This window comes from Pyrgilauda ruficollis, unplaced genomic scaffold, assembly GCF_017590135.1.
Source record: "Pyrgilauda ruficollis isolate IOZ18807 unplaced genomic scaffold, ASM1759013v1 scaffold35, whole genome shotgun sequence".
NCBI classification, from domain to species: Eukaryota; Metazoa; Chordata; class Aves; order Passeriformes; family Passeridae; genus Pyrgilauda; species Pyrgilauda ruficollis.
In genome coordinates, this window is record NW_024524934.1 from 2,701,412 (window position 1) to 2,727,850 (window position 26,439).

The 26,439-nt window shown below is 41.1% G+C and overlaps 1 protein-coding gene across 1 annotated transcript; it reads left to right on the forward strand.

The window, feature by feature from the left end:
• Positions 1–26,407, forward strand: LY86 (lymphocyte antigen 86). Its single transcript, XM_041475493.1, has 5 exons — positions 1–312; positions 14,053–14,139; positions 15,533–15,661; positions 22,636–22,688; positions 25,660–26,407. Exons 1-5 carry the CDS (start codon positions 192–194, stop codon positions 25,753–25,755), a joined length of 486 nt encoding a protein of 161 aa, XP_041331427.1. The 5' UTR covers positions 1–191; the 3' UTR covers positions 25,756–26,407.
• The last annotated feature ends 32 nt before the right edge of the window (positions 26,408–26,439 follow it).

The window sequence follows — 26,439 nt, forward strand, 5'->3', positions numbered from 1 at the left end:
ATAACACCCTCCAATTCTGATTAGCCTCTTGTTTATACCGCATTGTGGGAAGCTGAGGCTGCACTGGCTCACTTAACCTTTTTGCAGGCACGAATGTTATAAGTCCCGTGTCCCTTGGAGAAAGGAAGGAACACCTCCCTCCAGAGTGTTAGCAAGAGACAGAAGTGATCCTGCAAACTACCACCACCACCATGAAGACATCAAATGCTCTTCTTTTCATCTTACTCCTGCTTTACATCAATGCCAGCACACAGTGGCCTACGCACACAGTCTGCAAAGAGGACAACTTGGAAATATATTACAAAAGCTGCGGTGAGATTTTTTTACATTTCCATTTTCCTTTTAGCTGCTCAACAGAGTTTTTCTTATATGCAGTGAGAGATGCTTATAAAGCCAGGCAGTGAATAGAAGGGTTACACTCCCAAACCTGTGCTGGGTTTCACATCTAAAATATTTTTCGTGTTTCAAGTACAGCTGGTTTTGGTTCACACACACACATACCTAACTGTATTCAGAAGATAATAAAGAGGAAATAATGTAACAATTCAGAATAATAAACCACTGTGAAAAACCCAGTTTAGCATGAAAGAGATGACTAAGATCTTTATCTTGAAGTTAAGTTAAAAAAAAAAATAAGAAGACCCTAGGTCTTTAACTTTTTTACCCCTGGGATGAAACAGGCTCTTCAATGCACTGATCTGTTGCTTTGCTAATGTGCGATGAGGCTGTGGTGATGTGCTTCCTGTCCTCCCACTAGGAATGACAAGGGACCCAGTGTGACAGTGGGAAGGATTCATGTTCTCTGCCATTGCCACTGCGCTTAGTGAGACTTCAGCAGCAGCCCTTACCAGAGGCATTTCCCAAGGATCACAGGGTTTTGTTTGTTCTTTAAATCTGTAGAAAAGAAAAGGAGCAAGCGACACTGGAATTGACTGAAAATGAATTCACTGAATGGTGCCTGCTTTCCACCTCTTGCTTTGCTGGCCGTGTGCCTTGCCTATTGTGCTGATCTGCTTTACAACTGGGACAAAGGGAATTAGATTCACAGACGCCTCATTCATTTTCTGCACGTGATTTGAAAAGCGATTCATGGCAAATGAGCACCCTAGAGTTTGTTTTTCCAATTCATCCAGTTACAAAGGGTTTTCCCGGGGGCTTTTCCTCGCCTGTAGCTTTCATGCGTTTTTGCACACCCATTAAAATAAAGCCAGTGAGGGACAAGAGAAGTAAATAAATATTTGCCATGCTATTCTTTACTGGCCTGCTCCCAGCGGGACTAAAGTCAGGCTTCACGTTCTATAAATGGGTATAATGCATTAAGAAAATATTTAATTAGATATTGAATACAGACTTTGGTTTTGCCTTCATTTTAGTAAAAAATTTGTTGCGTGAGTTCTGTTCCCTCAACAGGTCTCAGTCAGCATGAGATGCCTTGACACAGAGACACACAGGCTACAGTCTGAGTGAATTCAGAGCATGATGAATTTGTCCGCTGGCATGTGCCAGTTAAATGTTGCTTCTTACTGTGCACATCACTGGCCTAGCTAACAATATGCATTTGTTTAGAGTCATTTGTTTCTGTCACTTCCTTTGGTTTGCCATGAACAGAAAGACAAGAGATACATTCATTCAGGGGGAATTCACAGCTTGAGAAGCACGAGCCAGAGATCATAAAGGTCAGGTCCCACCACTTAGAGTGGTCTTCTGTTCTCCTGGGCACAGCTATGGGAATGAAAAGATTACATAGATGTGGAAACAATGCAAGAATTATATAAGATGCCTTGTTTGAAGTCAGGTTCCTTTCTCCCCTACTGCTCTGTCAGATTCAAGTTGAGGCAACTCACAACTGCCATCACAATGTCCTGCCTTGCCTTTTTCCAGAGGCTACCACATGTGTAGCATCAGCCCAGGATATACCATCTGCAATGCTGCAGATGCAGTTCATAATCCAGCAGTTTGCATAACGGAGAAGAATTTAAGGTGCTTTGGGTCGAGCCCCAAAATCTACAGGTCAGGAGGATCAATCCAAGTACACTAGTGCACATCTGCTTCAGAGAAGGGCCTGTCCTTACTGAGCTCACTGGCAAGCTCACAGTGGTGCACAAAGTGCTGATCACCCTTTCAGGAGAAGGGCAGCTTTGTCCCTACTTTATTTCTCTGTAAACCATAACTCAATTTTTCGTGTGTCCTGCCGATTGTTCTCACCCAGGAGGACACAGACTTGTTAGTGTTTGACGAGACCCTTTCCCATCAAACCTTCTCATAACAAATTTGTAATGGCAGCAACTGCAGAGTTGATATTAGGCAACTGCCCACACCCTTTAGCTATTTCAGAGGAATACTGCCCCATATGTCCCTCCAGTCTGAGAAATCCTTTTGGTATTTCCTGCTCCGCTGAAGATATCAGAGGATGTCCCATTTAGGGGATAACAGGAGCCACAGTGAGGTAACAAGTACAAAATCTTGGGTAAAGGATTGCCCTGTTGGCTTCAAGGGTGACAATTTCACCTCTAATGTTGTTACTATAGACTCTAGGATGCTACCAGGGAATTAGGATTGAATCAAGTAAAATATAAGGATGTTAAAAGAATTTTTACCAAGTACTTCACAACTTGTTTCTGGAGCTCAGTGACCTCTCTCAACAAATTATTAGAATTCAGTTTGAGCATCTAAAGAGGAGACAAGTACCCATTTTTGCTTTGCTGTTTATCAAATCCTCTCCTATAACACAGTAAAAATCTGACTAAATTAAAAAATATGGGCTAATATAACTGTGATTAATGCAACAGAGAAGTTTAGGTGGATAACTGAGAAATTTAAGCCATCTCCGGTACCCAGGAGTAAGTTGAAATTGCTGGTCACAAGCAATTGCTCTAGCTGCATCCTGCTCCTATAGCACATAAGATACAGGCATGCATCAGGCCCCCAGCCTCAGCCTATGCTCTGGATCCTATAGATGACATCCCCATTCCCACTCAGCTACATCAGACTAAATGTTCTGTAACCAGGACTCCAAGTCATGCATCAAAAGAAGGGGTTAGACAAGATACTAGTGATCAGAATAATGCAACTGTAAAAAAGTAATCAGACAAAAAAATCTCACCAGCAAGTCCATGGTAAGAAAATCAAGCTGAGAGGCAGGTGGTCTAAAGGTAGAGTAAATAGACAGCATGCTGCCTCCTCCATGTAACCGCAGGAGACATAACACCGAGACAGCCTATAAATAGCAAGACATTTCCTATTAGGGCCACTCTTCCTCCCAGGAACAAGTGACAAAAATGAAGGAAGATTTCAAATGACCACAATTCACTTTAGAAACCTGGGCAGAGATCCTGAGATAAAAGAAGCACAGGTTAATATCTCTGACTGAGAAAAGAGAACAGTAATTGGCAAGTCTATGCACAGACATGAAAAGAACCTGCTACATAAATGACCAATTTCTACCCCTTTTAATTTCACTGTAATAATGCTTTTGATCTTTTTAGCTACTTTATAAAAGGCAATTGTCTGGGAAGGGAAGGGCAGGTAGGCAATGGTAACAAAGTGCTTTGGGCAGATTCCAGTGTTATTTGAGTAATAGGCATCCACTTGGAAGTGCAAAGTGCAATGCAGTCAGAGACAACAGATCATAACTCCCTAACACATCTACCAGCACCTGCTTCTAGATCATTCATGTAAAGCCTAATTGTCTTAATTAGCCATGGAAACATTCTTAATATGTAGTGTTCAAATGGGACCCCCCTTCATAAGGGAAAGCACGTGATTGCTCCTGCAGACACACAAAGAATATTTTCCAACGATTTTTACAGCTCTTTCTTGGAATGTTAGGTGGGCCTATATTAACACTTCAGTGCTTTAGAATGCTTGCTTTTGTTTTGACCAGCAAGTTTGGTGATTATTTAATTAAATTATTTTAATTATTATAGATTATTTATTATTTAATTATTATAGATTAGGACCTGGGAGACCTTAGAGCTGCCGACTGCCTGAAACTGTAGGTTTCTTTACAGTTTAGAAACAAACACTGATAAGACAGAAGGCTCTAAAAAAGGGTATGGACACCATCAACGATTAAGGAGTCTGTTTTCTGTGCACTGGAATAAATAACAAGGAATTTCAGGGAGCTCTTCAGAAGAGTCAAAGTAGTAGTATTTAAAGGTGTCATCTTCAGAAATATTCCCAAGACTATATAAAACACTGCTTAGACCACATGAGATTTTTAAATATAGACAAACAATTTTTCCCTAATTCATATCTGATTTTGTTTTCTTTTTCTTCTGTTTTTCATTTGAAGCAAGGTTAATAGCCATTAAAGTTTCAGGAGAAGGAGCAAACAATCAGTATTCATTTCAACCTTCTGAATTAAATATGAAATTGGCTGCACCCTTCATAAGTTTTATATCTGTATAGCTACAAATTTTAAAATAATAAAACATATATAGGAATATGGGTAAACATTTGTTATAACTCATTCTGCTAGACAAAGAACCAGGGAAATCTGGTCATCTAGGAAATTGTTTTTACATGACAATGCCTCTTGCAAAACAGAGGAAGGTCATGCTGAACTTATGTCCAGTGAGCTCCATGTTTGCTTGCATAGTTCTATGTCACACTTGAAGCAGTGTCATTTCTATAAACCTTTTTCCTGGCCTCCAGTGGTGCAATAGGAGAGAGTAGCACTGCCCACTTCAGTACACACTTGGATTAAATTGCATTCATGGATAGAGGAACTCTCATTTGTATGGCTTTTCTTTAAATGTGTGAGCTCAGATTTGGATCTTTGTTAAAATGGCCCCTTGAACTCAACAGGGTGTAGAACCCACTCTGGTCAGATAGTGCACTACAGACATGCTCCTGTTAAACTCTGTATTGAGGGAACTTTTCAGTGCTTAAAATAAAACAAGTGGAGACAGAGACCAATTAGCTCACAATTTCCTGATGATTTGTCTGTCCTTTCTGAAGCATTTCAGGCTTACTAGGGTCCCCCTCACACACTCATTATACTTTCTCCTACATACTGAGAGATCAAAGATACTATTTTTCTTAAATTCCACTTGTTCCTTTTTTAAAAATACACCTGTAACATCAGGTGTATTTTTAAAAATACACCTGTTCAATCAGCCATACCAACTTGTAAACAGTACTGTTAAATTGGCATCACTGCAGCACTAATTTTACAGCATATCACCTTCTGTTCTCTATGTCAACCAATGTAACTAGTCCTTTTCCTTCCATGACCACACTTATATTCTTTACTTAAAGGATGTAAGTAATCTGATAGTTTCAGCTGGGAAAGAAAGGTCTGTGAAAAAGTTCTCACTCCTGCCTCTTCAGGGCAAAAATTCTTCTAGACACTTGGTAAAAAGAGGTTCTTTTTCCATTATTCTTTGGATTTTCGGCAGACAGATTGAGCCAGATGCTTCTCTTGGACTTATTTATTTATTTCCCTCAAACAGTCTCCAGCAATTGCTTCTGCTCCTAAATTATTTAAAGCCACATGACACTCACTCCCCTCTGATCTTTTGTTGCATAGATTGCTAATGGGAAAACAATCAAAGAACTTAAGAATTCCACTTGAAAACAATTTTTTGTTTGTTTACTCTGTCCGAGCCATCTTACTGTCATAGCTTTGCTGTTGAACTTATCTGGTATAACTTATTTATTCCAAGGGGAAGACCAGATGTGTACATGTATATTTCTGGCACCAGATACTAACAAACTTAAACTATCATCAGAATCAAGGTAGCATAGTTATGAGTGCACATGCAAATCTTCTTTTAAAATTTTGGTCCCTCCATGAATTAAAACTATCCCATCTATTTCGTTCTCTACATCTCATTAGAGGATTTAAACTTTCTTTTTCTATGTGAACTCTTGAGGTGATTCTGAACATCATTTTATCCTTCTTTCAGAGGGGAGAGTACTTAGTAAGTTTTAAAAAGTAAATGACATAGAGGAGCAGGAGACAATTTCATACCTCCAAGGTACTCTGGCAAAAACATTAGATTCAGTACCTAGACTTTAAATCTTTCCGTAAAATCAATATTAATGCTTTCAGTGAGACTAGTAGTGGAGCAAATTAACCTCAGCTGAACTTCTCCCACCAGGCTTTAAATTCTCCCATCTAATTTAGTTCTCAGTGGTTTCCTCACAGAGCCAAATTCTTCACCAAATCAATTAAGGTCCTGCACCATGGACTGCAAAAGAGGGTTGTTTATGTGTGACAGCCTCTCCTGCTTATCTCCAGCTGATAAATCTAAACTGGTTGGCATGTTTTACACCTACTCACTTTTGCCACATCTTTGGTTGTTGTAGTCACTGAGTCACTAAGGTAAATGTAAGGATGAGTGGTAACAGCTCAGAAGGCAAGCTATAGAAAAATATGTTCTCCCCTTTGGAAACATATAGAAGAGACATACTAAAAAATGGTATATTACATTACAGTCAAGAAATTCTGTGGCAAGGCAATACTGTCATTCGCTATTAGATACTGAATCTGAGTCTATGGATGGAGCACTCTAATACACTAAACAGGTGAGTCACAGCCATTTTAACAATTTGATAAAAAATTGAGATTAGCTCCTGTACTACATAAAGCAGAAATTATCAAAAGGTACATTAACTGCATAAAGTCAGGAGCAAGAACAAACCACAGCTGATGATATGTGCTCCTATGCAAAGCTTTCTCTTTAAGCCTCTAAGCAATAAAGCATTGCTACACCTTCTTGACATTGCCACATCATCTCACCTAAAGCTGTCATCAAGGCCCCAAAATATATCTGGACCCTACTATTCTTACAGTTTAGCAAATAGAGGCAGAAGATCAGACACTCACACCAATTTAATATCCATCAGGAAAAACATCCAAAGTACGCTAAGAAAAATTAACAGCTCAAAATGAAAAAACTACATCAACATTATTGTGTGTTGGTGTCACTGAACCAACTTTAAGGAGGCAACCTAAAAGTAGGGAGAAACAGTGGTCAGCATAGACAAGATGTCCAAATGCCCTTGACAGTTTCACCACATACCTAATCAAAACCCTTTGTCTGTTCCAGATGCTGCTTTTAGACTTAGGAGAGCTTCTAGTTGCCAAAAGCTAGCATTTTGAAAACTACCACAAATTAATTCAATGCTTCAGTTTCCTCTTCACCTGAAGATAGATGGCTCCTGTCAAATGATCCAGAGGTGATCAGGCAGGGGGGAACCCAGCTAGTTTCCTCAGCAGAGGGTGCATGCCATTCCAACTGTAGCTTACTGCCATGCTTCTGTAGTGGATTTAAACCCATCATGGGAAAATGGGAACACTTAGCCCATTTATATGCTGCTGATTACTGTTCTGTATAATCAGCAGTATAGCTGCTATCCCAGAGCATGGCATGTGTCTGACAGCAGGGCAGTTTCCAGCAACGTTTGGTTCTATTTCTGACACAACTCTGAAAGTCTGTTGTGAATCCCCAGTCATTTTGGCAAGCACTGATGTCCAGAGATCTCAGTCTCAAGTAGAGCGCCATGAAAAAGTTATTTAAAAAAATAACACATTGAAGAGGGAAGAGACAGCTCTGATTAGGAATACAGGCAGTTACTGTAAGCATCTTCTTCATCCAGTGCATGATTTCTCACCAACAGAAGAACAAAGACTTTCTCTCTCTAATACAGGCCCTGCTGGGCTCAGATTAATGCAGTATTTTCTTGTTACACTGCTGTAGTTGAAGCCTGCCCTGTCTGCCTTTCTCTCTCAAGCTAACTAGGACAAATCAGGATTATCAAGTACAGATCTGTATGTGCTATCTCTCAAAGCCTGCATCTTTCAGTTTTGTCCTCTTAAACAGGCTTGGATAAAGCTTTGTCATACCACACAAAGCACAGAAACCCCCCCTTTCCAAATACCACCTCTGGCAAAAGAAAGGAAAGAGCCTTCAGATACTGAGCATACTTCAAGCCTCAGCCAACAGCCCTAAAAAGCTTGCTCTCAGGAAAGGTGGTTCAGGGAGGAAAAGGCAGGGAGACCCAGGGCATTTCTTTGACAAGGCTGCCTTATGCATGCTAGTGACACCCCCATCCCCAAATACAGCCTTGCACCTGCAGAGAGCCCCTCACACCTTCTGTCTTCACAGGGGCTTCCCTCCACCTCATCACATCAGCCTGGTGCCACAAAATCTCTTCCTCTCTTCTCCACCTGATATTTGGAGAAGCCTTCTAATTTACTGTTTCTTAATATTTGCACATTTGAACAACAGTTGTACTTCACAATGAGTTTTATTTGAAATACCAAGAAACAAAATCTTTGTCTTTTATTTAAACTAATTTTGTAAGACACTGAAATTACCTTGCTCCAAAACTAAGGTCATAAGCATCAGCCAGTAATGCCTGTGCCTTAATCTAACCAAGAAACATGCTCTATGCATTACCAGTGTTCAGTATTATTGGGAGAGGACTTGGGATTATTTAACTTTTATAAACCCCTTTTTTTTTTTTTTTTTAAGTCACATTTTAAATTTCTTTTGCTAGTGTCCTGGGCTTTTTTAGTTTATAGATTATACTGAAACCAAATCTTCAGGCTTCCCTCTACAGCCATGTAAGTTTTATCAAAAAGTAAGTAGAGTTATTCATGCCACTGGACATCTCCAAAAGCTTTGGAGGTTTGGGTTTAAGCAACCTCAGAAACCACAAGTTGATAGTGCTGTTTGCAAAGGGGAACTCCCACAGTCTGTAACCCCAGGACATTAAGGATACACAAACTCTAATCTTCTCTATTCCGTCTCCTCTATGTTGCCTAAGCAAGCCAGAAAAGTTTAGGTGATAAAACATACAGTGACTTCTGCAAATGAGGCCAGAGTGACTGAATTGAACTAGGCCAGAATTCCAGTCTGAATTAGGCAAAAGCCTGGAGCTGGTCTGACTAAGGCAAATGTCTTGGGATGAAGCATTCTGATGATAAGGTAGACACAGTCAGTGAAGTCTCACAATTTATTCTGCTCTCCTCTGAACAGAGGGTCACTCTGCCCCTCCCAGACATGTCTGGATGTGGCAGTGGCATGTGGTGAAGGCAGGCCCAAAGGCAAGTTCATTAAACTGAAAGTGCTCAGGGAGATGCAGATGCATAAACCAGAGAGTTGCTAATTCACCTGATGCTTCCTCCTCACTATCCTGTAAGTAGATTCCAGTGTCAAATATAACCTTGAGCATTCAGGTTAATTCATTTAAATAGACATTAAAGGGAAATTGTTGAACGAATACATAAAGCCTGAAATCCCAAACAGTTCCTCATTCTTTCTTTCTCCTTTCATCACCTTGAATGTTGTAAAGACTAATGATTTAATTTTATTAAGAGCTTTGAAGGTGAGGAGTATTGAGTAATTGCTAAATGTTTCTTCCTTGTGCTATTTTCCATCTCCTCTAGCACCAGCTTGTCCTTACCTGACCCTAGCCAAGTGCAGTTGTGCTATTTCATTCCATTCTGTGGCTTATCTGCTCCTAGAAATATTATTTTGAAACACCTGAAGCTAACCAGTTTGGAGGGTCTTCTTACCACTCCAAGGCCTACAGATGTGGACTTTTACAAGCAAAGCTCCTCTGCTTGCTGCTGCTATTCACTCATACCACTGATTTTCATGGTCATATGGAAACAATGTGATTTTACAGCAGATTCAGAAGAGAGGGAAGCCAGTACAGCATAGTTAAAAAGACTGGGGGAGGGGGGAGAGGGGGGAAGGGAAAAAGAAGAATAAAAGACAGCCTGTTGTACACCAGCACAGCAAAATTCCTTGAACAGGTGCTTCCCATCTGGCCATGCAGTTTCTGTAATGCCCAGTTAGCAATCTAGCAGCTCAGGCTCTGAGGGACATTGCCACAGTGGGTTAGTACATTATCATTCCCAGCTGTCCACTCCATCCTGTGCTCTGGAGATCCCCTCCCAGGAGGCTGTAAAGGCAGGCCCAGCTCACAGCCCTGTGCCTTTGTGCACACCCATGTTCAGCAGGGGCAGGAGCCACTGGTCCCACAACTGCAGTAACCAGAGCACCAAAGGGAGCTCCCATCTGTTGTCCTTGTCACTGAGATTACACTCCTGTAAACATGGCTGAGCTAATTTACCTATGAACCTTCTGCCAAGAAAAAAATCAGGGGAAAAAAACTCAAGAAAAAAATGTTCAGGAACTCATCTGAGCTTCTAGGCTGTACTACACGCTCCTGCTCAGTCTTCTAAGAAAAACCCAGCCAAACCCATCACTGTGCGCACCTCGAATAGTAAGTCAGGCTGAAATCTTGCACTGTGGTGCCAGTGCACATGGAAAACCACATCCCAAGCCATTATAGAAACAAATCTCCACCAGGGTGCTTGGGGAAGGGTGAAATGGGTGGTGGGATGCATGGGCTCAGCTGGCACTAAGCCATGGCACTAAGAGGTGATGGGTAGCAAGATGCCAGGTACATCCCAAATTCACCTCTCACAAAGCAGGATTGTACTACAGAAGCCAGTCTTCAGTGCAAGCCGGACATTTAGTGCTAGATACAGTTGGGAGCGAGGCCTCAGCCACAGCATCATGTTCAAATAACAGGTCTGGAAGATCTTGGAGTGCATTGATGGTTTACAAAGCCAAAGACTTTCCCGTTTCCCAGAGCAGTCGCCCAAAATTTAGTACTGCCTAGACAGAAACTTGAGTCAAAATTCTGCTTCCAGACACCTTTCATGCTAGCTGTAAATATGTTGCAGCCTAAGTCCTTCTCACTAGATACACAAAAAATGCCCTTTTCCCCCTCAGTAAGCAGATTTTCACTGATAAACCTCAATGTGTTTGCAAAATTTCCAACAACATTATGAGTGTTGGTGATTTATCAAAGCTGAACTGGAAAAGCAAAATTCTGCAACCAGTTAAAGAGTTTCTAGCTTTAATTATGGGAGAGGGAGCAGATTGAAGGGAGTAGGTGGAGGGAAGTCTGGGAACATACAGTACTGTGCACCATGAAACGTTGCAGGGAAGTGGAAGGCTGAAGGGCAGCCCCACGTGTTTTAGAGATCTAACAGTAAATGTTATTGCTCTGCACATGTGAAAGACATAACATGTATTTTTTTTCAGTCTAACCAGCTCACTTCAGATTGAGGCAAACACAGAAGAATAAGTATTAAACCTCCACAGGAGACACACAGTGACTCACAGTTGTTCATCTGAGATGAAAAACAAAAACGGCAATTGCCTTGAGTTGCCTTGGCCACAGGAGGGACTCCTCACGATTTAAGGAAAGAGGGGTATGGCACAATCCCTTAGTTTATAAAGCCCAGCTGAATTTACAGAATCCTTCACTTATCATGCAGCTAAACCCCACTAGTTTCATTAATTTCTTTATAGTAGAAACGTTTGTCCCTACATGTTTGTGAATCCAGACTCCCTGGCACCGTAGCTTTAGCAACACAGCCATTCTTTCAATTGATTTCAGCAGGAGGTCCCCATATATGCCACAGTATCTAAGACTGCAAAGTTGGATTGCCAAATCTGAGCAGGAATTTCCACAAGGATGGTCAGAAAATTAATTGGGGTTCTTTTGGCAGTGGAAAATTTTACATTTGTCAGCAATAGAGTAACAACACAATACCCAAGTGCTCCAATTCACAAATTTTTCTGGAATTCCTCATGTGAGTGCTTCCACACTTTCTTCTCTGAGGACCAGACAGCACCTCCTGGATATGTCAGGATCCTACGCTGCATTACTAGCAGTGCAGTAAAAGACATCCATGGCTACAATGCGCTATGAAATGTGTCATCTGTCAAAGGAGCTCAACCCATAGAAATAAACAGACATCCAAACTAAAATAACCCTGAGATCAGGGTCGTTGTAAGAAGACCAAGCTTTCAAAAAAATCTTGGTTTCATGAACATACCCTTTCCACTCAGTTACTGCTGAGAAATTTTAAACTCAAAGTTCAAATTCTAGCCCTAGTGCCACAATTTAATTTGTTCATTAAAGTACAGCCTAGTCTCTTTGAAAAGAGAAGGGCATTATGTATGTTCTACTGCCATGTTTGACCATAACTCCCTCTTGAAATTGCAGAATCAACCATTTTAGTAACTCGACAACCAGCACTATTTGTAGGCATCAATGCCCAAATTGCTCTGAATCTGAGCAGCTGCTTCCTGAACCTTATCATCACAGCACACACAAAACAGAAACAAGAGGGGCTCTAGCAGAAGCCCAGAGGAATGTGGAAATCAAGCCCTGAGAGATGGTAGAAACCAGAGGGGAAGCAGGAGCAACGGTCCTGAAGAAAAGAGAAGTTTGACATGCTTTCCAGCTGGAGCAGGAAACTGCTCTTCTAACCGATTCCAACAACTTCTGAAGCTGCAAAAACAAAGCTGGAACTGACAGGAATAAAAAAAAAAAAGAGGAAAAACAACCCTCTGACTGTGGCCACACTTGATAAACAACTGCAGGCACTAAGTTTTTGTCCCAAGTAGATTATGCAACTGCAGAGACTGCTTTAGTGGTGTGGAGGACAAAATCCAGCACAGGGACACAGAGCTTTAGAAATATCAGTTCTTTTTATCTCCCTTCTTTGAACAGTCATTCTAATTGACCAAAATTTAGGGTTCTGCTGTTAGACCACACTGATAATCTGTGGGCTCACAAAGCCTGGCTTAGTTAGAGCCCTCCATATCCTCTCAACACTTTCATTCATTCTGTGATCTCCTCTAAGCAATCAGGTTTTGGTCACACAGGCTTGCTGATTGCCAGCTGCTGCAGCTGTGGGGCACTGCCACAAAAACAGGGTTAGACTATGGGGATGCTGGCTCAGCCTCACAGAGGACACTTGCGACTCAAGTTTCACCACAGCATCAAAGGAAAATTCTCCCAACCTGTTATTTTCAACTCAGTGAGAAGATTAGTTCAAGCAACAATAACTTAGAAACAGAACTCAGTTCCCAAGTCTATGTTTATCACTACCAGATCTGTGTAAACCAAGGAGCCTATGGCTGCTTCTGCACATGCCACGGTTGCTTCTCTTTTTTCCACAGAGAACTATGTTGGATGTACAGGCTGGCTGGAATGCCATAATGAGGGACAAAACTATGCCTAAAGCAAGTTTGAGGCTCAAGGTATTTTTCCAAATAGGCCAAATCTTTCTCCTCCTGCCAGAGCTTTGGAAAACAATTGCACATTCTAGTGGTTGTGGCAGCTGAGCTGTCAGTGGTTGCTGCTGCCTGTCACCAGAGAGTGACATGTCAGCAAGCTTCAGGCACAGCATCAAGTCTCATGGAGGCTAGCAAGGGAAAAGGTAGAAGTGGTAGGAAAACAATTACGCTTTTACAAGAGTTTTAGAGCTTTTTGCAGAGAAAGGGATACTGCAGGAATTGGAAAGGATCATGTTCTTTACAATTATCAGTCAAAGGCCTGCCTTTGGCCCCACAGCTCTGCTGAAGTCTCCCAGAAAAAGAGAAATGTAGAATATTTTCTGGTTTAGAAATATCACAGGATGACAGACTCAGAAAAAAAAAAAAAAAAAAAAAAAAAAAAAAAAAAAAGACGCCCCAATCCAACAAAACGTGCTGCAGTATCTCAGTAAACACAATTTTATTTTCAGTTTTGGACTTTTCATCCCACTCCAGAATTCAGTTTCCTAATCAGCTTCACCAAGCCATCTTGTGATGCAAATTCATTAATAAACATCTTCATAACCAATTGCTCCTCAGTGCTGAGGAAAGAATGGCAATGTGCAGAGTCTGGGAAGAGCAGTTGTGCTGAGATTTCACCATTGAATAAGTATTGGCCACCCAGCATTGTGGGAAACTTTCCTTCTTTGAGCTTAGTTAATTTTCCTACACAGTAGATTCTAACCTCACCCAGGTTATCATCTGAGTGCACTTCAGACTGAAGGAGCAGGAAGGACAGAAGTAGATATTGAATGCAGGGTATGGGAGCTCTAAGCACTTCTTGGAGAACTTTTAAGAAATATGTAATTTGTTTTTTATAACACGACTATATTTTATATATTATATATACAGTCAGTATCTCATTAAAGATAAAACTTGTAACCCACTGCTTTGTGTCTTCAAACAGATCCCCAGCAAGATTTTGCTCTCAGCATTGACCATTGTTCTGATATTGCAACCCACACCTTTGACATCAGAGCTGCAACGGTCCTAGGTAAGTGAATTGCTGTTTTCTCACACTGTGCACAGGTAATTCATACATGAGTGCTGATCTTAAGAAGTAAGCAAGGGTGACAATCTCCTATAAAACATGAATGAGCTTCATTTCTTAGAAATTTCAAAACCTGTGCAGGGTTACAAAAATGTCAGTTCTGTTATCAGCTCGGCCTCAGACTACATATGTCACCCTGAAGAGGTCATATCAGCTTTCAGTCCCTATTCAGCTTCTACTCTTCATTTGTACACATGGAGAGCCAAGGGGCGCTGCTCTAGAGCTCATCATCTTCATAGCTAAGTCTTCTGGGGAGAGTATTGTTGACTCTCACACACATTCTTGTGTCACTACCTCACCAAATTTCCAAGGCTGTGACCCTTGCAGGCAGGGGTCTGAATGAACTCCCACAGAGCAATGTGGGGACACCCCTCTGTCCCTCCTGGGCATACATTCTGGGAAAGTGCTGGCCTGAGGCAACAGTCGCACCATCAGTTTGCCACCTGCACTAGCTGAAATTATACCCTTCAGCACATGACTGATCAGCAATAAAAGGTGCACAATTTAATATTAGCCATAGCTTGCTTTGTGGTTCTTTCACAGGAAAGGCACCTCTTGCAAACCTGAGCCCCAAGCTCATCTAGATCCTGTACTACCAGAGCATAAATATGAAAGTGCTGCTGTATGCTCTTGGTGCTGAAAATAAATTTGTGTGCTAAGTTTCTTTTAGCACCTGGGAATGCTTCCTTGCATGCAAAAGCTCTCCCTTCCTGTGAGACATGTGGGCTATTTGTCCAGGGAGCATCAGTTTTCAGGTGGCTGCAAAGGTAAACAAGCATTAAAAAAAAAAAAAAAATCACAATACAGACATTGCAAATGCTTTTCCCACAAGTCAGAGTACAGGACCTCCATCTAAATCCAGTAGCCTCACTGGCTCTGCCTGTGTCAACAAGCCAGGCACAAGCAGACAACCTCCTAGCACTGCCAAGCATGTCCCTGGCACAGGTTTGGCTCAGGCCAGTCACTGTTTTCCCAGGCAGCAATTACAGGTCACAAGTTGCTCCCGGGGTCCATTGGGTATGATCCCTCTGCTAAGAACACAAGAAAAGTTTAGATGTAAGGACATGAGATTTGCTACACCATTTGACCTCAGAGTCAGCAAATGGTCATGGGTATAGTTTATTTAACAATCAAGAGAAAGGCTACTATGTCCCCTGTCATATACCTTGAAGGGCCTGAAGCACAGATTTCTGTGTATCAGGAGTCCTCCGTGAGGAGAAAACATCTAATGCCTCAAACAGCAGGGAGGAAAAAACAGAATCTTTTTTTCAAAATAAAGTAGTAAACCTGTTTATTCTTGTGCTTTCTCTGAGCTCTCTTTCTGCTTTGTGTGTAGGGCACAGCATCAAGGAACTCTATGTCAAGCTGGACATGATCGTAAATGGCAAGACTGTCTTAACCTACTCCGAGACGCTTTGCGGGCCGGGTCATGTTAAGCTTATTTTCTGTGGAAAGAAGAAAGGAGGTAATTTAGGTGGCACTCTAAGTGTTTGATGGCTACTGAATACTCCAAGCAGGATGTGCCCGCTGTGCTCTTGACTGCACCAATACATTGTTATGTTCTGTTTACTTCAGCAGCATGTTAGTGGGTGACAGGAACGCAGTAGGACAGAGACATGTTAATTTAAGGGCCTGCTTTTCCCCCCAACCTGTTTGTTTGCTTTACTTTTAATCACAGAATATTGCACACACATGGGATTTCAAGTCCATTAAAAATTACTGTGGTTATGTGACCCCCATCCACCAGGAGGGAGGTTCATAAGCCCTATTTAGGGGCATGTGCTTGTCATGTGAGCAAGAAATATGACAAAAATAAAGGCTAGTTCTGTAAAAGAAATAGCTGCGCAAACAAACAACCATTCTGAACACGTTCTTCACTATTAAGCAAGTCACACCTCCTGTCCTTAAAGGCAATTCTTTAATCACTTTATGAGGAAATATGCTTGAATAAGGATATTTGGAACCAGATACTATTTGCTACCATTATGGTTTGCATCTTCTTTCAGTTCAATGTGTGCCTATGCAGCAGTCAGATGAATTCAGCTCGTGCCAGTCACACTGCCAGCTGGCAAAGACTTGCTCTAGTTGGTTTAGAATGCTATTGCTTGCCCCCAGAAAACCCCCCCAGGCATCTCTGGGCCCAGGTGAGCCTGGGCACCTCAAGGCTCCCAGGCTAGGTAGTGCCAAGTTAGCTGTGCCATGTCTGGAAGAGCTGTGGTATTGCTTCTGGACTGCAGTAGCATGTATCCATTAATTTTTAAATCCCCCTCATACCATGATCATCTTTTTAGGCTGATTTTATAAAAAACAAGTAGAGCCACAGACAAGTTTGAATTGTCAGAGCACCAGATAGTTACAGAAGCTCTGTTTTCCTTGACTTACTCACATCTTCAAGATGATAACCCTGAAATAACTCATGTGTGAGGGCCATGAGTTTAAAGACCATGCACAGCACTACTGCTAAGACAGTTCCTGGAAAATTATTAAGACATTTCACACTGCACAAAACTATCACAAAGAATAATAGAGAAATGCTGCGTAAGCAACCAATTATGTAAATCCTGTAAGCCAGATAGACAAAAAAATTAAATTCAGAATTTTCTTCAATTGTGTATTGAATTAAAAGAGGAGTAAACCCACCCACAGACCTACTGAAAAACTATCTTATTCTGATGAAGCACTTAATAACATCCTTCAGTGAATACATTAAGGAGAAGTAGAGTCAGTCCTGAGCTGAGCACAAACTGCTATTCACTCATTAAGCTACAAAGCCAAAACCTCCTGGGGTTTCCAAGTCTCTTAATCTTAAACTGACAGGCGATTGTTTCTGCTAATTGAAGTACATTATGATATAAGCACATAGTTGGTTGTTTAAATAATACTATATATCTTCATTTAGAAGTACCCCTACTTCAGTGCAAAGATATCTGCCATGCACTTTTTAATACACACCCTCTCATTCAGTAGCTGTTTTTATTTAGTAATTAAGTCACAGTGGGAAAGAAGTGAACTTTCTCAGACAGGTTCAAACTGAAAATGGGGTATTTCTTAATTAGTTGACAGTCAAATCTACCCCGTGTTTTAGAACAGAGAATTGAGCTGAAGACCAATTTAAGGCAGTTCAGGCATAATTTACCATCTTAGCACAGCTGTAAATCTGACCTAATGCCCATGCAGGCAGGATAACTTGTGAATGACCAAGTATGCAGACTGCTAAGACAGAGGAGAGCAGAGAGCCCTTTCAACTGAAGCTTTTCATGGAGAGCCCCTTTTTCCCTGATCTATGGGCAACATTTCCAACATCTGGCCAGACTTGACCTGGGTTTAAATGTAGTCTTACACAGAATTTGCTTGTCTTTCACAAGGAGGCCAAAAATTGCCTGCCCCTCCCTCTCCCAAAATTAGACAGAACATCATCCTTCTACAGGTTTTGTTGATCCACTTACTTACTTCTGGGGAAAAGCAGAGCAGCAGTTACAATAAAAAGAGACTTTTAAGAGCCGGATGTGGCAAAGTCTTAGTTATTTGAGGGAAGTTTACTTTTTTTCTTTATTTATATTTGCTCTCCTATAATGCTACCATTTTTTCATGACTGGAAATACTCTCTGTGCTGGAAAGACTTAAAATAGCTGGAGATTTCATGTTCATCATAATCATATAGTATTTACTACTTTTGCTAACCAAAGGTCATGTCTGGCACTGCTCACTCAGACTCATAAATAGGATTCCAAGATCTTTTTCTTTGAGCTATAAGTCTGTTGTGAAGTTGTTAGCTCAAAGTTTGCAAGGAAATTTGCCATTGCCTATTTAGGAACAGCAACAAAATTGCTAAACTCTGTGGCATAACGTGAACTTAGGCCTTCCTCTTTTTTAGTAGAATATGCTGGTTATTCTCCATTTCCTCCAAAGAAAACAGTTACGTAAGATTTAACAGATTTCCCAATGCAATCACTAAAATCAGAGTGGAAGATCTGCCAGGGTAATATTAAGCAATGTGCCAACCACAGCTTGGAGGCTTAAACAAAGCTACCTGACAGAAAGACAGCTGCCTCCTCTGCAAATTTTCTTTTGGGCTCAACTGACATAGGCACCATCAGAGCACTTGCACAATTCCTTGTGCACACTCCCCAGACTATAAAGAAACTCCCCACCTTGCTTCAGACCTCCATTCTTTTACATTATTGTCCCTTTCAGTGGGTGTTACAGTGAGCAAGTTTCTAAAACAGCATTTGTGAATAAAAGTAGAGAACATAACATGAATTAAAAGACTGGCTATCACATTGAGAATGTAAGTAGCTGTTTCTGAGAAAACAGCTATACCACAAAGCTAGGTCTTTGGGCTGACACACAAGGCCATCTTGCTTAGCCCCTTCACCTCACCTTTTCCTCACCAGTAAAAAGAATGACTCTTTCTCACCTGGCCGTGTATTTACATATGTTTTTCCCCACTCAACTATACGACTATAGCTGGCAGTTATTCACATCATTCCTACATCCACAGCACAGAAGCTGTGTGTCAGTTGCATCGGTGCAAGATTGTGTCCTAGAAGAACTCCAACATGGAGCATTGAAGTTCTAAAAATATTTTAAACATTGAAAAAGGAAGAGGTGGGTGCAGATGTACAGGGCCTTTATATAGTATAAGAGTGTGAGAACGCATAAAGATTTTCAGTGAAAGGAAGATTTGAGAAAGAGGAGTGAGAATTTCATTATAGGTGTTTAGTCAGGAAGGAGAGGCATCTTCATGACAAATGATAACTAGTAATTGGAAGTAATCCTCAGGAAATTCTTACTTACACATTTGAAAGCTCTGCCTCAGACTGGAAACTACTAAAGGCATGCTCACTAGCAATGAAAAGGACTAAGTCCCCTATGGTAGAAACAACAGTGAAAAGCTGCTATAGTCATATAATTATAGTCGTATCACCTTGATTCAGTGGTACAATAGAAATATTTTCTAGGCAGAAAAATTCAGATAAATCTATAAGAAAAAGGGCTGAAAGCAAATCACTGATGACAGCATGTTTGACAGGTACCATAAATTACCAGCAGACAAAAAAGAAAAAGGGGAATATTTAATTGGAAAAATACACTCATGGTTTGTGCTCTTCCAAATGTGTGCGCATTTTTTGCGACCATATTTGGGCTTTTCTCTAGGAAGACCATAGAATTCTTTCAATAAGATAGGCTCAGTGTTTGTGACAGTTATACTTACTGCAGCAGATGTGTTCATCCTCTTTCAATGGAGGAATGTAAAAATGTATGAATATGTGGAGAAAAAATGCATATTAAGGATGCTGTGATAAACTGCAGTCCTTCAAGCCTTGGAGGATGTTTACACTTCTAGAATTATAGTAGAAATCCCCATGCAACTAGAACACTGAATGGTCTTTGAAAAGCCTGATCCACTGAGGAGGGTTCCATGGTCCAAAGTGAATATGAATGATAAAATTCAGCAGATTTATGAATCCATAGTATTTGCTGACAGGTCTCAACTAGCTGAAAATGAAAGCTGCCCTTGCTTTCCTATTTCAAAGCAGCATAGTTTCCCCCTCCCCACTGAAGCAAGGAAGGTTACAGGAGTTTTCCAAAGGACTGGTTACAAAACCACAGAATTGTTGAGGTTGGAAAGTCATTTGAAGGTCATCTAATCCTGTTCCACTTACTTCAAACAGGGCCATCTGACAGCCAGTTGCCCAGGACCATGTCCAGACCAAGGCTTATAGATATATCTAAGGATGGATGCTCTATAATCTCTCTGGGCAACCTCTGCCAGTGCTCACTCACCCTCACAGCAAAAAAAAGTCATTCCTAATGCTCAGGAGAAACCTCCTGTGTTTTAGTTTGTGCCCACTGCCTCTTTGCCTGGCCACTAGGCACCAGTAGAGACAGCCTGGCTCCATCCTCTTTTACAACCTCATTTCAGGTATTTGCACATATTGATGTGCTGTCTCTTAATGTTTTTGTTCCCTATGCTGAACAGTCCCAGCTCCTTCAGTCTCCTCACTGGAGAGATGTTCCAGTCCCTTAATTATATCAGTGGCCTTTCACTGGACTTTCTCCAGTAGCTCCATATGATGCAGCTGTGAACCACTGCAAGACCCCTGGTTACCAAGAGCTAAATAAGGGTAAAGCTGAAGCATAAAGCAGTAAATGTGGACCTCAAACTGGACAAGCAGCACCTGCTGCTCCACATTTGAAGGCTCCCTAAAAGTTGATACAGCCCATGGCAGTGATTTCTTTGATAACTGAGCAAAGGCATAGCTACAACATATCAGAGCAATCAAGGAAAACTTCTCAGAGTGGGCTGAGGCAGAGGCCTGAGACTGCATTCATCTAGTTACTTTATCACAGTGAAGTGTGTGGGGAAAAATAGCTTCTACCTACACTAGATGAGAGATTAGCATTGCCATCATTTCATAAGCAAATTTATGGCCTGATGACACCTACTTCATTTTAAAATACAGGCTTTGCAGAGCCTGAATGCTGCATCTATGTTTTTAGATTCTGGATGGCTTTCTGGGAGCCTAACTGAGATCCTAACAAGCCACGTGATCCAAGAGAAGCTTCCATGTCCCCATGCAGAAGAACTTTGGGTGATTGTTCACAGCCCAGTTTCCTCTCCCCTCTTCTGTGCTGTCCTCCAAGATTTGCTAGGCTGTGAGTTGACTGAAGAAAAGGTAGTCCTGCAAGGCTCTCTACTGAGCAAAAGGACACAAAAAGCACAAGCCCCACCACTGCATGGTCCACACCTCCCTGAGGGAGCAGCTCCCAATGTGCCTTAGATCACATTGACACACACAGCTCAAGTCCCAGGGGAGTCACTCATCATTATGCAGTCTTCAGTGCCTTTAATTCCCATTTAGAGTCTATTAAAGCTGTGAACTGAGAAGTAGGCTGTACTATATTTTTAAAATTTTTGAGTCACCACTCACTGCAGTGGAGATGTGTCAGACTCCTGGGCTCTTGCTTCGTGCACAGAAGCGAGAGGCAATGGTGACTGCTCTCTGAAAACAAGAAGACTTTTTGCTGTCCACATGAATTATCCAGGGATGCAGAAGGGAATGAGTACAGTACAATTGCTGTAGCATAGCTGATCTGTTTGAGATTGACAAACCAAGACATACTTATTCTGTTCTCTGTTTTGGGATTAGGTTTTTCAGGGCAACACTGAGTTGTTTTGCATCTTCTCCACCTCCCACGATCATTAGGGCATTACATTAAACAAACTTCTCATTAATGCAAAGGTGTAGAACACTGGTGATATCTCAGGTTTCTCCTTTTCCTAGTTTATCTTATTGTCATCATTGTTTCATATAATTTTGTTACAAGACTAACATTTCATGTCATTTGTGGGAAAAACTTTTGTGGACTGTTTTCCAAGTCCATGCATTGTGAGATGGACCCATACAATCTAAAGATGTTACAAAGCTTTTATCCAACCTTTCACAAGAAACAGTTTAAACCAACAGCGAGACTAGACTAAAACTCTCTAGAAGTGACAAGCATCAAAATGCCAGCACATACTCACATAAACACGATGACACACTCCTCTGTCACTGTCAAAGTAAGGAATATTTCATGACACCTACAAAAAAGAATCCTTAAACAGTTCTTAGACTTTTCCATGACTTGTGTGGGGCAAGTTGTACAAGAAATTCTGAAGTACTGAAACATCTACAAGTTTTATTTTCAGTCAAGTCTGCACAATTTGGCCCAGTAAGCTATGAAAAAGTAGGAGGAACTGCAGAACAGCTTGCTAATTCTCTCCATTAATGCCAAAGTTGCCCTTTCTTCAACAGCCAAAAGCAGGCATGCCTCGTACAATTAGGGAGATGAGGATTGGAAGGTGGAACTCCCAGGTTCTATTCCAGTCACCACACAGTTGTGATGAATTTAATACCTCATGTAACTTCTTATTGCACACTCCCTCACCAGAGAGACAGACATGTTCCTTTCACTTTAAAGTCATGTTCAGCAACAGTCAGAAGTCCATACCTACAGCTCAGCTCAGACTGGATTTTCTAAAAGTTACCAAAACAGTACAGTTCAATTGCTGCAGCTGCAGGTGTTTAATAGTTCATGCTAAAGGACTTGAATCTGGCAGTCCCTCCCTCCCCTTTCGTTTTCAGGATGTGTGATGACATAGGAATGCCCACCTGGTTGTGCAAAAGGGTTGTGGCCCCCTTTTCCATTCACAACGGCTGCAGACACTCCTTGAGCCCAAGCTCTGCCTTGCGTTTCCCCATAAGGCAGTATTCATCCTGATACTTCCCTCAAGATGGCTGTTGCAGGACTGTGTATGGAGCATTTTGCAGTTCCATAATACTTGGCACTGGAGGCTCTGAAATGCCACTACCAAAAAAGAATCTATGATCAGCTGACTTTTTCCTTCCTGTGCTGCATGTCTAACCACCCATCACCATTGTTGCTTTCCAGAACATCTCTATTATGAGGGGCCAGTCACACTGGGAATCAAAGAAATCCCTCAGGTAAGTTGGTTGCAGCTATGTTCCTAAGCAGAAGGGCTTCCCAGATGAGGTATGGTCAGAGGACTACCAGCAATCACCCCAGCACATTCCAGGCTTCCCCAGCTGGCACACTGGATCTGATAGTGTTTCATATGAATAATCCTTTTCAATATGAAATTAAGTGGCTTTGCTTATAAAGAGTTACAGAGGCACTACTATCCAGTGACAAAGTTTTTTTTTTTTCAGGATAGCAGATGTCTGTACCAGCATTAAGTCAGACAGCCACAGAGTTCTTTAGTAGGCTCCCCCTCTCTTACTCTTAAAATAGCAAGAAAAGAAGCAGTTCCAGGGGACTCCCAAGAGACCAAGGCTGCAATTTTGCTCAGTCCTCAGTGAACTGAACAATTTGGAGGATCTCATTCATCCTCTCTGGCTATAAAGGCATTTTAGATACTATTTCAATTGAACATGTTCCACTGTACGTACATGATATCAGGCAGAGAGACCAAGGTCTTCTAGGTGGCAACTGAAGGTACAAGTTATTAGGCCAAGAACACTTTCTCTGGATTTATGGAGCCCTAAAATAAGAAAATAATTTCTTAGGAAGGTGAGAAAACAGGCAGTACTCTAGGCACTGCTCTGAATTTCCTGGTCATCCATTACAGATGCTTTTTACTGGCAGCCTTCTCCACACACAGCTAAGTCTGCTAGAAGCTCAACTGAATCATACTGCAAAAAAAAAGATAGATTCAAATGCTGAATGCAACAGTCTCTTAACTGGGCACAGCATGAAGATATATTTGATCAGTACATAACAAAGGATTTTTTAGAGGCATACAATGAAGAGATTGGATTGAAGAGAAGAAGGCAAAGTCTTTGATTATCAAGGCATCTTGTTGAGAATGTAGCAAAGAAAGAATCACAGTCACCACTGAAAAAGCATAGAGTTCAGGTGGTCAGTCAAATACCCCTTAGATTTACTTGGAGAGGCACAGCATGAGCTCTCCGTTCTTCAGCAGCAGACATAAAATATGTGTCAGAGGCTCAAAGATGAGGTCTGGGATCTGCTCAGCACTGGATTGCTCCAGGCAGGAAAAGAAAACAGGATCAGACCAGGGATAAGAACAAAGACATGAGTCCCAAAGAACTGAGCTTGCCAAGACCTGCAGAGGTGATAACAAGGATAGCTGGCTTCTGGGAGGATCGAGCCTCCATAAGTGCTACCATCTCATATTTCTCAATCTTCCTTTGGTGACAGCAGCAACCAGGACCTTCATTTTCCCAAAGCTTTCACACAGGGAGCTGGACTCACATTATGCAGGCTGTTATCCCACTGTAACCAGCCTGCTTCCCTAAAGGGTATACCCACAGAGGCTGTGTTGAACACTGTCTTTCTGCCTTTTGATGTCTCACACAGGAGTGCCTGAGCTCACATCAATCATCATGCTGCTCCAGGAGCAGCTTTACTAACATACTTACGTAGTAAAGCCTCGAGACAAACTGAAGAATAGGTCTTTAAACCAAGAAGAAGCCATAGAAACATGCACACAGTCCAGTAAAACTCCAGATCTGGGCAAATTAGCTGAATTTTCAGCTAGTTTCTGGAGCCAGAAACTCCAAGACTGATCACAAGCCTCTTTTAATAACATTTTTCACCACAAGAAAAAAATTATTCTGAAGGAGAAAAAAAGAATTCGAATCACTAACAAACAATGGAAATTAGTTATTATGAAGTCTCTTCCATTAAACTTATTAAACTATAAGCTTTTAGAGAGTTAATGTGCTTGTGAGAAAAGGAATAGGAAGCCTCTTTTGATAATTAATCAATCAGGCAAATAACACCATCCTCCCATGCTGAAAAAAAGGAACAATTCCATACAGCAATCATCTTCTGCTCGTTGCAAAGAACAGCCTCATCCAAGAAGCCTGAGGGATGTTTGTACGCTCCACACAGGAATTATGACCAGGCTCTATTCTCAAGAGCATGTTGCCGTTGGGCCTCTCTCTAAATTTAGATTTTATTCTTAACTTGAACCTCTCTGTGAGGACACAGGCCAGGTATTGCTTTAAAATGCCAAGAAGCCAGACTCATTCTATCCATGCCTTCTTCTACTCCACAACCAGAAGGGCTCTAAACAGGGCACGAGCATTCTGTGGTTCAAAGAGAGGAGATCACTGTTGTCAGCCTCTCCTGCCCTGCATTTTGCTCCCCTCCATGCTCCAGCAAAAAAAACCCAGAATTAATTACTGCAGTGCCAGCAATACACAGTGAATAAATCTAGTTCACCTCTTCTTCCAAATCTGTTAAAGCCACCTTGGTCACTTCCCTGTACAGTGCTTCTCCAAGTGTCTGGAGAGAGCCATTTTGACCTATACAAGATAGCCATGGCTTCTTTAAAGTTCAGATTTTTTTTTTTTTTTTTTTTTTGCACTGTAATGATAATAAGTTCGCCCCAAAGCCTGAATTCATATTTCCAACTACACAACTGGAAATCAGACTACTTCTTGTTTTATTATATAGGAATTCATTATAGATTGAGTCATCTATACACACACTTCCCCCCACGTGCTCTGTTATAAAAATTCATATCAGTAACACTGAACAACAAGATCCATGTAAGAGAACTGAGCACCTCTTTTTCTAGTTACTAAACAGCACAGGCCATATTGTGTTTGCTTATAAGTCATGAGAATTTACAGATTTACAGAATTTACAGATTTGAAGGGATTTTTTTAATGCAGCAAAACATTTCATTTCCCTTGTACTGTTTAATTTTCAATTTGTGCTGTCAGCATTGATGTCAGTGAGGAGAGTATTTTGGCAGAAAATATGGGCACATCCTTTACCACCTCTGAAACATTTGGACCAGGAAGGTTTTGGAGGAACTTGATGGGAAAAGAATTGTTCTGTTTCTAAAAGGAGGAGTCAGAAACTTAAGCAGTTATATAGTACTGACGGGCTAATCTCTTGCTTTGCATTTTTCTCATACAGGGAGATTACACTATTTCAGCAAAGCTGACTAATCAAGATCACGTCATTGTCGCTTGTGCCGATTTTACTGTGAAAAATTATTTAGACTATTATTAGCAACAAACCAATTTCATGAAAGCTACAGACTACCAAAACTATTCAAGTCAAGTAGGCTGCTTGCATTCTACAATGATTCTGAAGAAAATAATCCTCACATGGTGATTCTCATGCTGTTCCTCTTTATAATTTGCTATTTTCAAGAAGCTACTAGATCCTCTAGTGGTAATTTTATCTCTAAATGCACGCTGTAGCCTACTTTTTTCTTCTAATATATACAGCTGTAAAAAGAAAGTATCCAATACCAACACTCTCATCTTAGGATGAAAATAGCATGAGGCAGAACAGGCGAGAGCCTAAACACTTTTTTGCAGTAAGTTATGGAGGTATCCATTTCTAACACAGGCTAGAAGATGACTTTCACATATATCACATATTATGCAGTTACAGAACTCAACATCTTAAATCTTCTCTAGAGCCTGTCTGGAGATTCCACTAGCACAGCTTTTGCTATAACCACAGAACAAAAGGAAATAAGATGAACATGCCTTTTTTCCAGTGATCGATGTCATGTCATAAGATTCATATCATTCTAGTCTTCTGGAGTCTACCTGGAATTTTTTGTTCTGTAATGTCTTTTAAGTGATGCGTGAATCATTCTGTAGTTAGGCTATGTGCTCTTTTTGCTTCTCAATAAATTAATATGAAAGACTGTTTTTTCTCTTTTTTTGTCATGATTCTTGG